The 15,636-nt window shown below is 39.9% G+C and overlaps 1 protein-coding gene across 2 annotated transcripts; it reads left to right on the forward strand.

Moving 5' to 3' along the window:
• The first annotated feature begins 423 nt into the window (after positions 1 to 423).
• dna2 (DNA replication helicase/nuclease 2) lies at positions 424 to 15,304 on the forward strand. Of its 2 annotated transcripts, none has more exons than XM_020699502.3 (25): positions 424 to 939; positions 3,735 to 3,800; positions 4,479 to 5,322; positions 5,971 to 6,064; positions 6,217 to 6,366; positions 6,642 to 6,825; positions 6,945 to 7,093; positions 7,262 to 7,384; positions 7,471 to 7,711; positions 7,798 to 7,912; positions 8,976 to 9,132; positions 9,310 to 9,498; positions 9,574 to 9,816; positions 10,494 to 10,607; positions 10,689 to 10,798; positions 10,912 to 11,021; positions 11,095 to 11,223; positions 11,366 to 11,458; positions 11,807 to 12,000; positions 12,122 to 12,211; positions 12,816 to 13,029; positions 13,766 to 13,855; positions 13,955 to 14,140; positions 14,272 to 14,418; positions 14,524 to 15,304. In XM_020699502.3, the coding sequence occupies exons 2-25, from the start codon at positions 3,735 to 3,737 to the stop codon at positions 14,575 to 14,577; spliced, it is 4,086 nt and encodes a 1,361-aa protein (XP_020555161.1). In that variant the 5' UTR covers positions 424 to 939; the 3' UTR covers positions 14,578 to 15,304. The 2 variants fall into 2 exon arrangements, with proteins under 2 accessions (XP_020555161.1, XP_011490514.1); XM_011492212.4 differs by lacking the exon at positions 424 to 939 and adding an exon at positions 3,100 to 3,483.
• The last annotated feature ends 332 nt before the right edge of the window (positions 15,305 to 15,636 follow it).

The following is a 15,636-nucleotide window of genomic DNA, read 5'->3' on the forward strand; positions in this document are numbered from 1 at the left end:
ACAGCGTCAAGAATATATAAACTCAACGAGTTCATCTTTTTATGAGTTCATAATAACCTGAAAGGTGACCTTAACTCTGCTTTTCCAGGGAAAGAGTTTCAATTCCTTTGACAATAAAAACAAGGAATTTTTGAAATATTCATTTGATGGTCCATCTTATGTGAGTTGTGAAGCATTTTATCTTGTCACATACAGGAATCGTCACATACATAAAAGTGTGATCCAAATCCACACCTTTATTTAATCAAGTTTGATTTAAAACTGTAAACAGTCTCCGAGGCCAGAGTTAGAGCACGCCCTAGAAATTTGCATGTCCAAATTCATTGGAACATGGACACCAGGTCATAAAGTCTCCAAATCGAGTACTGATTGGTTCAACTTGTCCCTCCCTATGGGTTTTAAAGGCCCCTGCTCAAGCAAATCAGTTTTCTCGTGTTTTCTGTTGTCTTTTGTATTTTAGTCTTTGAGTTTATTTCTTTGAAACTTTGAGGAGAAACTAAGTTTTGTCTTTGTTCAAGTCTCAAGATTGAGCCAGAGTTTTGCCCACAAGGATATTTTTCATTTTAATTGAATTCTTTCTTTCTTTTTAAAAACTTTGTCTCCAACCAATTTCAAACACAGACTAACATTTTTATTTGTTTTATTTTACTATTTTTTTGAAAACTGATTTTTTTCTTTCATTGATAAGTTTTGTCAGCCAGTGAGCTCTGCAACTTATTCATTTTGGTCACAAACGCCTCACAGGCACTGAGTTAAAGAAGTCACTCCACCACTGCAGATGCCAAGTGACCTGAATTGAGCGAGCCAGCAGGCTTTACTTGTGAAGAAACCTTAATTCGTCCTACACCTGCCTGAAGATCACAATCAAAGTCCCCTCTAGATCACCCTCTCACTCCTTCTCAACGGATCGATCCAGACAAGGGGACTTCAGACCACTTGGTGAGGATCAGCCTTTCGCTCACTCAGTCACTGCTGAATGGTCAGAGTAAAAATGTATTTTATCATTACAAATGTCGAGTCTTTGCCCTCAGTTTTCACCATTTCTGAGGATCCATTGTCAACTCATCACTTAAACACCTTTTATGGAACACACAATTAGTACCTCTACACACACTATTGGTACACTACTAATTTCAGTATTTTATTAACATCACTTTTGTTGTCGTTTTCTTTTACTTCTAGTTACCGGTAATTTGTTAATTAATTAGTTAATTTGCATAAATTGATTGATTTTCAATAATTTTCTATTACATCCAGTATTTCATGGCTTTTTAACCTAATTTTATTCAACTAATATTCAAAGGATTGTTGCTCATATTATGAGTAATGTTTTACCTTAATTACAAAGGTGGTTCTCCAAAGATAGTTTTATTAAATATCCAGTTCATTAAAATATATAATTTTCAACTTACTTTAGGGAAGAATATTATCCATATTTATCCCTTTAATACAAGAATGTGACTTTGATGAGAAATCCATAGGACCCATCGTTTTATATATGTTTTTTTTTTATAGAATTACCAGTTCTTATTCTTCTTTTGTGGATTTGTACTGTTATGAAATTTATTTTAGTGCAAATTTGTATTACCGTTAACATATACCAAATACTACTCTTTCTTTATTGGGATAAATGCTACATAGACAGCATGTTTCATCCATATACACATTAAAAACGTGAAATTCTGATTCATTAAAGTTTTTCTCAAAATTGCGCATACCATTAAGAGGAAAATACGGATGAGCAGCAACATGTCATCTATGAAAAAACTTTTTCGACAATAAGGAATCCATCAAATGTTAAAGAAACCCTAGAACGTAAGAATTTAATATATATTTACTGTTAATCTTACTAGAAAACAATATCTTAAGTAGTGTTACCCAAAGCATACTTTAGTAGTCAGTATTCTAATGACATAATACATGAGATATTCCAAATATTTCTAACCTCTTCAACTATTTCCAAGATCACATCCGTTGGGGAAGCTAAGCACTGAGGGCTTGCTGTGGACAAGATGGAGTGTTGGAACACAGTGATGGAAGAAACAGGGTCCAGTTCTGTGATTAATCCAACTGATATTAGGACATTGCAGTCTGTGGATAACATTTCTTGTGAGCCTAACTAAAACAAATACTTACAGAAAAAATAAATAAACCTGCTTAAAATAATAAATACTAACCTAAACGCCAACCAAGAGTGAGATTAAAAGCAGAAACCTCTTCATGAAAACAAATATAAACTAAACCTGCCTATAAATCCGATAAACGACGCTCCTCTGCATTTTACAAATATGCATTAGTACAGTAGGGAACAACAGCGACCTTTGCTGGTCTCTCTCTCTCTCTCTCTCTTTTTCTCTCTCTAGACCAGAGGTGTCAAAATCATTTTCACAAAGGGCCACTTCAGCATAGTGGATGTCCTCAAAGGGCCAGATATAACTTATACATGTAACTAAATGTAATGAAAAATAAATGTAAATACTCCTTAATGTTAAATAACTCATTTGCTTATTTATTATAATATTTTAAAGTGACAATTGCAGTTGCATGGAAAACACATGTTTACTTGTTACTCTAGCATTAATCCTTTTAAATTTGATTCTGTCAGGTTAGGCTAAATGGACAGTGTTTAAGTAATGTATAGTTGCCCAATCTGATATTTCAAGTCCGATTCCCACTAGATAGGAATAATTACACACCAATTTTTTATTTTTATGTGAAGAAATTAAAAACTTTTTTTTTTTTTTAAATTAAAAACTTTTATGCTATCGCGGGCCACATAAAATGACATGGAGGGCCACATTTGGCCCCCGGGCCTTGAGTTTGACACAGACAGACAGACAGACAGACAGATAGACGGATATATAGATGGATAAATAGATAGATAGATGTATATACATACACATCTATCTATCTATCTATCTAACTATCTATCTATCTATCTATCTATCTATCTATCTATCTATCTATCTATCTATCTATCTATCTATCTATCTATCTATCTATCTATCTATCTATCTATCTATCTATCTATCTATCTATCTATCTATCTATCTATCTATCTATCTATCAATAAAATGTCTGGGTTTTCTTTTATTTCTTTTACTTTGACGTACATTTCCGTGACTTGGCGATTACGGAAGTGAGCTCAGATCACTTCCGCTGACCCAATATCCGTTCCGCGAAACCGAAAATTTGGCGCCACTTAGTTCAACTAAAATTGAAAGAAGAATTTATGCGATTTTAACTTTGATCGATCTCGATAAATATGCCGTTATTTAAGCTGCGTATTCGCGTATATGCGGAGCGTTTTCTCTTTGTTTGTCCAGACTTCTGTTCTTAGAAACGCTCCGACTGAACTGATAAAAACAAACTCTTCTTATTATAATGTCCTTATTGCCGTACAGACATATCGAAACTGTATTTCAAACAGCAGCCCGCTGCTTATTCTAATTCATAATGAAAAGGACCAAAATGAAGAACATGGTGAGTCTGCTTTACCAAACGAACGATAACCGTTTTATTCATTGTTAGTTTTCCAGCTGCATCTACTGTCTTTGATTAACGCATCTGAACACGCGACTGAACTCCAAATGTTAGAGTCAACTATTAAAAATAAATCAACTAATGTGTTTTTGTCGTGAGCAAAACATCAGCTATCACGATGTTTGTCATCTTTACACCTGCTGTATGACTGTATATATAAGATGTATAAGTGGTCAAGTTGTTTCTGACAGATGCCTGCAGGGACGCCTGGAGGGCAACAAAACATCTCAGCCTTTTTTTCTTTAAAGGGCCAGAAGGTAAGCTGTTATTCTTCTCGAGTTTAATTCAAGTTATTATTAGTTTTTGTCTCCCTTCTCTACCTCTGCCGGTTCCAAGCCCGGTTAGAGAAGGTTGCGTCAGGAAGGGCATCCGGCGTAAAACATTGCCAAATTTACCATGCGACTTGTTCGATGTGGCGACCCCTGATGGGAGAAGCCGAAAGTGGAAGAAGATTAGTTTTTGTCTGAATCAAAAAGATGAAGTCAAATCTCAGAAGAAGGGGATTTTCAGCAAACACCAATATACAGTTAGGCTTCAAAAAAGATCAGATTTTAACTGTCAAACAGTAAATAATGTTACTACTACTTTCTGTGTATTAACCTATCGATATCAATTTAAGTCATAAAAATGTTTAAAATACATCTTTTTTAATGCATTTCTTAAATATTAAAAACTAACTACTCATCATATGTGTAAGTCGGCAGGACTGATCAAATCTTATTATTTACTTAGTTAAAAATACCTTTAATTCTCTTTTTGTATGTTGTTTAGTTAAAAAAATGTTTTCCTAAGATTCTGTGTGTTAACTTGAACAACAAACTGAGTTTTCTAGATGTTTAAATGTGTATTTGAACATTTGTTTTCTCCTCTTTATAATGCCTAATATTGAATTTGTGTTTGGTTTTTAAAAAATCTCTTAACATTTTCATTTTCAGTTCTCTCCCTGTTCCTTAAAAGCATACGGCTCTGTCTGTGCACTCGTGAAGACCGGACCCCAAAACCCAGATAATAAAAGTTCCCTGTTGAGACATAACTCTCCATCAAAGAGAAACATGCTTGGAGATCTTGAAAACATGCTTCCTTCCTCACCAGACCTTCTGCTTTTGGTACCTGAGACCCCCAATAGTCAGATCAGGTCTACGTCCTCTTCTTCCTCCAGAGAGGAAAACCAGGATCCCGGAAGAAAGGTGGCAAACGTCGGCCAACTGTCTCCCATCTGTCGCAGCCCCAGCTCCAAAGGTCAGAGAATAAAGAGATCGAGGAATGGAAAGGGTGAATCAACAAAGTTAGGTGGGAGATTGTCCAGCTCTTTGAAGAGACTCTTCAGTCCTCCTGAGGACTCTTACATGGCAAAGAAAGCAAGAATCGACTCGCTGCAAGAAGCTGCAGTCCAGGCCCCAGGTAGCAGCCAGGAGGAGTTGCAGCCTTTAAGGCCCTTTGTGAAGGCCCTCTCTGGTGATCAACCCAACAAATCCCCTTTGCAGATGAGTTCTGATCATGTCATGGTGGAACAGCGAGAACATCAGGAGGAGCAGGACAGGAGAGAGTCCAATTTTACTGTGATAACAGAAATGAAAACGGCAGAAGTTCAAACGAGCAGAAACCTTCACCGTGGCCTGCAGAATGTATGCTCTCCCTTCACTGCTGGGCAGGAATCTTCTGCCAATACCCCATTCCCAGTGAAGGACCCAAAAGAAAAAGAGACTACAAGAATGCAGGAGACGGATGGAGATCAAAACAACAAGCAGCCAACAGATGAAGAACACGCTGGAGCTGCAGGTGCTTTCTAAGTATTCATCTTACATGACTCATGAAAATCAGCCTTTTATGCATCAAATATTGCAGAATTGGATTTTGTTGGCAGGCTGCTCAATGGTGTGTCGGTTAGCACTCTCTCCTCACAGTGAGAAGGCCCTGGTTCGAATCCTGAATGGTCCTTTCTGTGTGGATAATGCATGTTCTTCTTCCCGTGGGTTTTCTCCGTGTACTCCAGCTTCCTCCCATAGTCCAAAAACATGCTTCATTGGTTAACTGAAGGCTCTAAATTGTCCCTAGATGTGAATGTGAGTGTGCTTGTGAGGCCCTGCCACAGAGTGACTACCTGTTCAAGCCGTACCCCACCTTCACCCAACAGTAGCTGGGTCAGAGTCAGTGACTCCAAAAGGGACTTGACGGGTCCAGAAGATGGATGAATGATACTATTTATCAGCTAAAGCAAGCTGATGAGGTTTAAATCAAAAATCCAAATTTTTGTTTTAATCCACTGAAAAATGCCAACAGTCACTGGAGCTAAATGGAAAAGTTCTCTTTATCCAAATTTTCTGTTATTTTTCTCTTAATATCATCGTCCACATCTTAAAGTCACTTTGTCCATTATCTGATTTGGATACATTTTTGTAATTTTTCTTTATCCTCCTGATAATCAAGATGCAGCATCTGCACATCCCGCAGAGGATGACTTTGATGACAGTTGGTTTATGGATCAAATGGAACACATGGAGGATAAACCTAAAAAACCTTGGTAAGAAAGAAACACCTGAACATATTAGCCAAGAAATATTCTGTTGAAGGTACCCTGGTGTAGCAAGAAGTACCCGTCTGTTGAACTAAAACACCTTACTGATAAAGAAACTATTTATTTTCATGGTTGGGTCAAAACGTGTGGTTTTACAGCAAGTTACCCGACCACGTCATCCTTTCTGGAGGTCCAAACAATCGCTACTGGGTTGTGGATGTTGAGGATGGTCCAGGCTACAAAAAGCTCATCATCTCATGTTCCAGGACGCTGCATCCAACTGAGACGTGTCTGCTAAAAGATGGATGGTAGTGTTTCTGTTTTATGTCCATTAATTTGTCCAAAAAAACACTTTTGTAGCAGAAACATAAAACGTTCCAACTTATTACCTTTTTTATAAATGAGAAAGGACAAGATTTCTTTTTTTCTTTCACTTTTTATGACATCATAGATATTTTTCCATGTTAAAAAATAGTATGACATGTGGATGCTGCATTTCTGTGTCTTTTCCTTTTTTTGTTGTTGAATGTCTGATGACCTTTCATTGGTATTGACTTTCATTCTTTGCTCCTGCTGTTTCCAGGGAGACGACGCCTGTGAGGCGGGGCGACGTGGTGCATCTGGAGGGTCGCTCAGATGCTGGGACCTGGTTAGTGGAACGGGATCAGGGCCTCCTGGTTTTACAACCTGACAGTCTCATTTCAGGAACCAGCATTTCCAACTCCATTCGTTGCATGAGGCGCGCAGTTCTGGGAGAAATGTTCAAGGTGAACAGATTTACCGAAAATCACTTCCTGGCAAACAATATTTCTGGTCATTATTGTAAATTTCATCAGTTAAATGATTGTGTTTTTGTTTGACAGATTTTTTATTCTTCTCTTTCTAGAGTTTTGATGGTGGCTCCAAGCAAATGCTGAATGGGACCATGGTCCATGAAGTCTTCCAGGGAGCTGCCAAAGCCAAGGATTTTTCTTCTGAGAAACTTTTCAAGCTGGCTGATGAAGCCCTCCACAGTCCTCGATACTTGGGAGACATGTAAGTTACACTACAGTGCAGGAAGCTGCATTTATTGTGTGTGCAAACACAACCAGCCTAGAATGTGTTGAAGATTTCTTGAGATGTTGAAGTTGAGGCTTGCTGAACTATCTAGAAATTTTTAAAACCCGATTAGTCTTTTTTTGTCATTAATATTGATGTGCACAGGTACACTCTGGGTGTGAGTCAGGAGGAGATGAAGCAGGAACTGCTCGATTATCTGCCCTCACTGGAAAACTGGGCCAGCGAATACCTCAGCTCCTCAAAGCCAAAGTCCATCGGCCTTAAAATGTAGGTTTAGGTACGTAAAGCTTAAACGTTATTAAAAACGAAACGTGTTTCAAACTGTGTGTTGTCATTTGTCGTCTTGGTCTCAGTCTGAACCCCAGCCGAGCTCCGGGTGGCTGCCAGGAATCAAACGCCGTTGTCACGGTGACTGACTTGACAGATATAGAGGAGAACGTGTGGTCTCCGAGGTTTGGCCTCAAAGGGAAAATTGATGTGACGGCTCAAGTTCAAATCCAAAGGCCACGAACCAGCAGAAGTCCAGAAGAGAAGACTTTTCCCCTGGAGTTAAAAACCGGAAGGGAGTCCAACTCGATAGAGCATCGCAGTCAGGTTGGTGGACTGCTCTCATAACCGGATGGAATCGATCACTGTGATACTTATTTAGATGTTTTCATGGATTTTTGCTTTGTTTTTAGGTGATTTTGTACACGCTGATGAGCATGGAGAGATACAACCCTGAAGCCGGTCTGCTGCTTTATCTCAAGACTGGCAGCATGCACCCTGTAGCACCCAGCCACATGGACCGCAGAGGTACACCCACTAGTGATGTTTCGCTGGAACGGGCAGCTTTATTTTGTATCGACCTTTCAAAACGGAAGTGCCACTAGTGACGCACTCGCTTCACATTTGTACTGTCCTGCAACTTACCAAATCAAGCTCTGTTTCATCACTTGCACATTGTCATCCATTAACGCCAGTTTTGAAATCAAGCTGGGGTTATGGATATGTCAGCTTTTACAAAGAGGCAGAACTCCTCCTGCCTTTGTGGGTTTTGGCAGAGGAGGAGACTTAGCGTTACAAACAAGGAGAAGGATTTAGGTGAGTTTGGGACAACATTTAATCTACGAACGTTTGGAATCAAACTTTGGTTTACGAACATAGCCTTCTTACATATGAATACATCCATACACACACATTAGTGGTTAGGGTGTAGTGAATGTGAGAATGTTGCTGAGATGATTCTTTTCCCTAAATAAAGACGTGTGAATCCCTTATGTACCACAAAACCTTTTCATTTTTCCCTGTAGCAAAAGAGTTTCACAGTTCTATTTATTTTGTAAAATTGGATATTTTATTTTGAAGATCTTAAACCTTGATGAACAGTCACTCTATTACGCAACCACTATGATTATTTTTTGAAGTGTTTTTGCTACACATAACTTGACGCACATAATTTTATGATGCACTGGCCTTTTTTGTTCTACGATAATGCAAAGGTGAAATCTGGCCAGTAGATGTCATCATTTTGATGTGTCAAATGCTTCACAACTTTGAACCATTTGAACTGGGTTGATTCGTATGGGTTCAGTGCTTTATAAGTTTTGGTTTCTCCATCGCTGACCGTTGCCTCCCACCTGCTAAGCCACAACCAGCTTCAGCTGTAGACCAGAGCTGCAGTGAATGAGTCACGGTCTCGCTTCTCTTTAGTGCTTGTTGCAGTTACCTGGTTTCTGCTGCTGCTTTGCATCTGAAAAAGTAGTTTGGACGATGAGACAAGTTAGTTTTAAAATGACTTTTCTGCTGGACTCGACAGAAAGGAATTCTGTTGCCGCTGCTTCTTCATGTCTTCTTCGTGGCTCTGTTCTTTTGTCAGAGCTTCTGAAGCTGAGGAACACTTTGGCTCATCACCTTCACAACAGTGTGGAGAAAGGGGCAGACCTGAGCAACCTCCAAAGACTTCCCGACATCCTTACAAGCAGACAGACCTGCCAGTACTGTCCTCAGAAGCTCAACTGTGCTTTATATGAGAGGTGCTTATTTTTCAGTGCCGTTTGTTAAAACAATCAGAAGTTTCTAAAAAGTTCAAAGCAATGCTGGTAATAAATTGGAACAATTAAGCAGTCTCATCAAAGTTTTACCTTGTGCTCCAGTTAATCACTCACCGTTTGTCCTCTTCCTCTGTCTCATCGTCTTCATCGTTCGCTCAGAGCACTGGATCCCAGCTCTGCAGATCCGAGCGACGACGTTCGTGACTTTTTGCAGCAGGAGTGCGGCCACCTCGCCCAGCAGCATCTGAATTATTTTTCTCATTGGCTGCTGCTCTGCATTCTGGAAGCGGTCACCATGGAAACCAAGAACAGTCGGAAGCACATCTGGCTTCAGTCAATTGAGAGCAGGTATGACTCTATTATTTCGGTCAGACAGCAAAGCTATTACACCTTTTAAAGCAGATGTTTCCTTCCTGACATTAGTGAGAAGAATGGCAGCTGCGTGGGGAATCTGCAGCTTAAAGATGCTGTTGCAGCTCAGGCAGAAGATGTCTTCCTGCATCGGTTCCAGCGGACCGGATCTGCTCCTTCACAGAGTGCAACCAACTGTGGACTGACCAATGGAGATCGTATTGTGGTGAGCGACCAAGATGGTCGCCTTGTCGGCTTGGCAACAGGGTACCTGTGCGAGGTGGATAAGACATCAGTCAGTTGTACTCTTAGCAGGTGAGATCGGGTTCCTCTAAATGCCTGTATAAAGACTAAAGCTATGTACACACTAGCATTTGAAATGTTTAAAAATGCGCTAAAAGTGCGTTGGTGTTCACACTGGACAAACAGGGATGGGCTTCTTTTTATCCATTTTACTAGCACCTATCCTTCACCTACATTTGGAAGGAGCTTGGTGCAAAATGTTGAGGTGGTGAAAACCTCTCAATTTGGACATGAAATGGAAACATTTCGAGTTCATTGCTAGCATCCTTGCAATGACATATGTGGATCATCATCATGTCAGGAGAGTGGCCTTGGTTCATCTTTATTAAACAAATGTGGAGGTCGCCGTGTCCGGATTCATCAGATAAACCAAATCCATACGTCACTATCAAATCAGAGTCCCTAATAGGTCAAAGTTTGACCTGGTTTAAATGGGAACACGCGTTCAGTGGCCACGTGATTTGTAAGTAGAGCATGAAAATGGTCGTAAAGACTTGCACAGTTACACGTAAACACAAGAGTTTTGTACACAGAAACCAGAAACGTACACTTACACGTGTTTACATCAACTTTTCATTGGAAGTGGCTGCTTTACTGCGCATTGTTGGGCGGTCTGAATGTAGCTTCAGAAGAGGACTTTTTAGGAGCGATTCCCTGTTTGTTAATTTTTTCTTTTTGTGGTTTTACAGGGATTTGTCCAAATTCCGGGATGTGCTGTTTCGACTGGATGCTGACGAAGGTGTGGTCGGTATGAGCACTCACCTGACCAACCTCTCCAGACTGATGGAAAACTGTCAAGACAGGTAGAAGCCATGTTTGTTCTCCAAATGCGTAACACATTAGAATGTTGTTATGGTGTTTTTCATTGATACCTCTCTTTGCAGTGAGCGTCTGAGGAAGCTGATTGTGGACCTTCGTCCTCCAGAGTTCATCTTTAACCTCAGTTCTGTTTTGCCCAGAGATGCCAAAGAAACGGTGGCGGAGATCCTCAAAGGTGCTGCAGCTTTGCCTTCACGCTCTTAATTTGACTGTTTTTGTAACCATCTGTGTGGAACAAACTGCTGTATAGCAGATATAAAGCCTCAGTTCTTTTCTGCTTGTCTTTAGGTCTCAACAAACCCCAGAAACAGGCTATGAAGAAGGTGTTGCTATCAAAGGACTACACACTTATTGTTGGCATGCCGGGCACAGGCAAGACCACAACCATCTGCACCCTGGTAACCTGCTGTGTTTTTATGTTCAAACAAAGAAGAAAAAGAACTCTCCCATGGTTACACTTTCTGCTTTCAGGTCCGTATCCTGCAAGCATGCGGCTTTAGTGTGTTGTTGACCAGCTACACTCACTCTGCTGTGGACAACATCCTCCTGAAGCTGAAACGCTTCCGGGTCGGTTTTCTGCGCCTCGGACAAGGCCAAAAGGTAAGTTATTGTCTATACTATATTTTACTTTTTTTTTCTTCTTCAAAACCAATAAAACTTTATTCTGATGGTGTTGGATTGACAAAAAAAAGTACAAAGTACTCAATTTCTTTTTCTCTTACATTGCTGCTCTGTTCTCCAGATTCATCCTGACATTCTGCCATACACAGAGGAGAACGTGAGGAAGAAAGGGGTTCACACCCTGCTGGATCTGGAGCAGCTCTATAACAAAGAGGTGAGGTTCATCCAGATGTCTGAACATCTCACTATAGCTGCGTGTATGCATCGATGAATAAAGGATACTGTTGGTTTGGCTGATTTTAAAGCCAGTTTTACAGCCTGCTGTCTTCATTTTGCCCAGATATCATGTCACAGAGCAAGCTTTTCCAAAAAAAGGGGAATAGGGTGGGCAAAAAAAAAACATTTTAAAGCAAGGGTACTTGGTCACCTGCCAATTAGAACACAATATCACTAATTTTGAATTCAAATATCAAATAAAATGAAGAGGCTGAGGGAAATTTTAACCTCTCTGAATATTTTCCTTTTATATGAATCAACGTATAAATGTGTGGTTTGCTTTCAGCTCGTGGTAGCCACCACCTGTATGGGCATCAAGCATCCGATCTTCACGCGTCGCCGTTTTGACTACTGCATCGTAGATGAAGCATCACAGATCAGCCAGCCCATCTGCCTGGGACCCTTGTTCTATGCCCACAGATTTGTGCTGGTTGGAGACCATCAGCAGCTGCCACCCATAGTCCAGAACAAGGAAGCTCGGTCAGAAAGATGCTGCTGGTCCAGCAGGGAGCTGAAATAAAATACTGTTTGAAGGAAATCAGTGTAAAAGAAGCGTAAGTGGTTCAGTGCAGCTCAAATGCATCTCCGTGTTTCCCTGTAGATCTCTCGGGATGGATGAAAGTCTGTTTAAGCGACTGGAGGTTCATGGTGAGGCAGTGGTGCAGCTCAACGTACAGTACCGCATGAACAGGTGAGCAGCGGAGTCTGTAATGGAATTCCAACAAACGTATGAATAAAGACGTAGACTTTTTGTCTGATGATCTCACTGACTGCACATGGGAACTGGACTCAGTTACCCCTCCCCCCTGGCGTTCCAAACAGGAAGTACCTGCTGGCTCCAAGAAGCCAAAATCCCACAGACTTCTAATGAGAAATAAACAGCTGTTACTCAGTCATTCTATTTGTCAAAATAACAATTCTTACTCCTTTTTTTTAACATAATCTTGCTAATCTTAATTTATTTTCCTGATATTTTTTCTTTATTGCAAGTTATTCAAGTAATAAACTGACCAATCAGATGTTTCAATGCAAGCATGTGGTGCCCGCTTGCCCCCATCTTGAATGTTCGAATCTGTTGATCTGTTCACTCATTCCAGTTCTCGTACCCAGTCAATAAATGAGCTACAGCTAAAGCAAAGCTTTTCAAAATAAAATAAAATCAAGTAGCCGTTTAATATATATGTATATACCGGAAGTGGAGCTTGTTTCTTCTGTCTTTGAAAAGGATTTTTGAAGGATTTGTGAGAAGCGTCTGAAAATATGCCTCAGTGTTGAATTCTATGTGATGTTTTCAGGCAGATCATGTCTCTGAGTAACTCTTTGATGTACGACGGGCGTTTGGAGTGTGGATCAGAGAGGACAGCTGCGGCTCTGCTCACCTTGCCCTCCCTGGCCTCGGTTCAGTCGGAGCTTCGCTCCCACTCTGAGACTCACCCACAGCATGACCTGTCCTGGGTGCAGTTCACTCTGCTGCCCAGCAACCCTGTCTGCTTCCTGGACTGTTCATTGGTGGGCGGTACATCCACTTCATTACAGATGCAATTACTTTGTAAAAAATCAATGATTTGGGTTGACTTTAAAAAAAATACCCTTACTCTGAATCAGGGGTGGGCAAACTGTTTCACTTATGGGCCACAAAGGTTCTCTTAAATGTGACAGAAGGGCTGGACGGGTGTTTCAGTAATCCATCTCAATACAGAAATAAATAACATCTGGGTGAAAATGTGCTTTAATTTTGATTGAAAATGAATCTGCTCATTTTAAAACAGAACATTTAAGAGTCTTTATTTCAAAATTTGTGGATTTTGTTCCCAATTTTAGTTCTAATTGCACCAATGGGTGGATGACATGAAGACACGGAGAAATGCTGCATTCAAGTGGTGTTTGAATCATTGGAAAAAGGACTGTCTGATTCAGACAACACACATAAACGTCAGAAAAACGACAAACCTTCCAACAACACATGAATGCAGGATAACTTTCTGCATCTAAACGAAGATCAATGTATATGTAAAGATGCCAGAATTACAGGAAAAATAAATAAATGATCCATATTTAAGTCTAAACATTAAGGATTATCAATATAACCTCTTATAGTTTGGTGAGCCTGACTGACAAATTTAATGTTTTGCATGTGACCCCTACTGCTGTAGTTTGCCCACCCCTGCTCTAAACGATAGATAACCATTGACCTGAGTGTGTTTGTAAGGTGTGCTCTGTCTGATGTTCTGTTGGTTCTGTTCAGGTGCCAGCGCTGGAGTCGGTGGAGCAGGGAGGCGTGAGCAATCACACAGAGGCTGCCCTCATTCATATGCTGCTCTCTCTTCTCATCAAGGTTTATTCTCTTTAAAATAAAAGGCACCATTTAAGTTTAAAGCTGACGACATCACACTTTTTTGTTGTGTAATGTGTTTATCTTGTTCCTGTCTTTCAGGCGGGGTGCAGGCCCAGTGATGTGGGTGTCATAGCGCCTTACAGGCAACAGCTTAAGACCATCCAGGCTCTTCTCCAGTCTCCCACTTTCAGCGGTGTGGAGGTGAACACTGTGGACAAATACCAGGGCCGGGATAAAAGTTTGATTGTTTTGTCTTTTGTCAGGAGCAACACAGAGGAAGGACACGTAAGGCTTTTTTTGTCTTGGTTTTCTACTTTCACACTTTTTTCTATTCTTTTATCCCTTTCTCTTCATGAATAAACAAACGACAGAACAAAGTGACCTGACCCAATTCATTCCCGTCTATCCATGCAAAGTTAGGAGAACTGTTGAAGGACTGGCGGCGCCTCAATGTGGCCATTACCAGGGCGAAGCACAAACTACTGATGGTGGGCTCTGCCGTGACGCTGCGACGCTTTCCACCAGTGGAGAAACTGCTCAACCATCTTCAGCAGGAGAACATGATATCCTTTGAAAGAATTAGCTGGATCTGGTTTCATTTTAAAAATGGCATCTGTTACTGCACTGACATTTCTGTGAGAGTTTTTCGCTTTAACCATTTTCCTCACATTGTCCAGCTTCCACCGGCTGCTCACAGATCTTTATCCAGCATGTTTCTGTGAATGCAGGCTTACAGCTTCGGTCAACAGAGGAAGAAACAGTGACCACACTTATTTTTGTGGAGTCTCCATTAAAATGTATTAGTTTTAGCTGAATAATTTCAAATGACAATACAGACATATGAACAACTTGTGAGATGATATATGTCATAGCGGTGATGGTAATTCCTATTTTGAGGGCGGAAAGAAAATCTTACATACATTTTAAATGTGTCATTATTCCTGTATGTTTGTATTTGGTGTAAAACCTTGAAAATGTCTCCAAATTTAAAGATTTATTAAATAAGATTATAAAATAATATCCTATGGTACAGAAACACCAAACCAATTAACCTCATTTACAGCTGAGTTTTTTCATTAAATACCTCCATTAATACACTGATTCTAAACATTTATTTGAAACTGTTATTTCTCTGCAGCTTGACATTTGTTTTATACTTGATGCTCTATTACCTGAGTGTGTTAACACTGGACATGTTTTTAACCTCAATTTACTTTATTTCACCTGAAGAAGAAAACAGTCAAATAAGCTCAAAAATGTCTCAAAAAATGATTTTATTAATGAATAAAGGAGTAAACTGCTAAATGTCCACGCTTAAAAGAAATTGTTTTTTTCCTTCAATAATTATTTAAAGGTTCACTGCTTACTTTTTGAAATTTGATGTGATTTTGTTTGTTTTGTTTTTATATAGTGAAACAGAATCTCAATAAAATGTTTTTTCTACATTCACTGCTCTAAACATGTCTTATTTTACAGCAATAGCCATGTGTAATGAAAAAGTTTTGGATTTTTTCTTTCCAATTTTTTAAGCTCGAGTTGAAAGCAACTGTTGGCCCAGAGCAACCCCACCCCCTCTTCCCCTCCCTGTGCTGAGAAGTTGGGGCAGGGAGCCTGTGACCTGTCTAGCATATTTTCTATGTCACAAATACGATCATTTCCACACAGTGTTTTTTTGTCTGCTCCTGATTCACATGAATTTAAATGAAGAAATGCAACTTTTTTACAGTAATTTCCTTTGTCAAATGTAGATTTTACATCACAGCTAAAAGCTTTTTTCGGGT

This window comes from Oryzias latipes, chromosome 3 (assembly GCF_053564925.1).
Source record: "Oryzias latipes strain Hd-rR chromosome 3, Olatipes_Hd-rR_3.1".
Classification (NCBI taxonomy): domain Eukaryota; kingdom Metazoa; phylum Chordata; class Actinopteri; order Beloniformes; family Adrianichthyidae; genus Oryzias; species Oryzias latipes.

What these genes read in the sequence shown, in the direction of transcription:
- dna2 (XM_011492212.4), top strand. Translation starts at nt 3,457, where the DNA reads ATGAAAAGGACCAAAATGAAGAACATG. An exon ending in GGACCAAAATGAAGAACATG is followed by an intron (nt 3,484 to 3,734) that starts GTGAGTCTGCTT and finishes TGTTTCTGACAG; the next exon opens with ATGCCTGCAGGGACGCCTGG. An exon ending in GCCTCGGACAAGGCCAAAAG is followed by an intron (nt 11,224 to 11,365) that starts GTAAGTTATTGT and finishes TCTGTTCTCCAG; the next exon opens with ATTCATCCTGACATTCTGCC.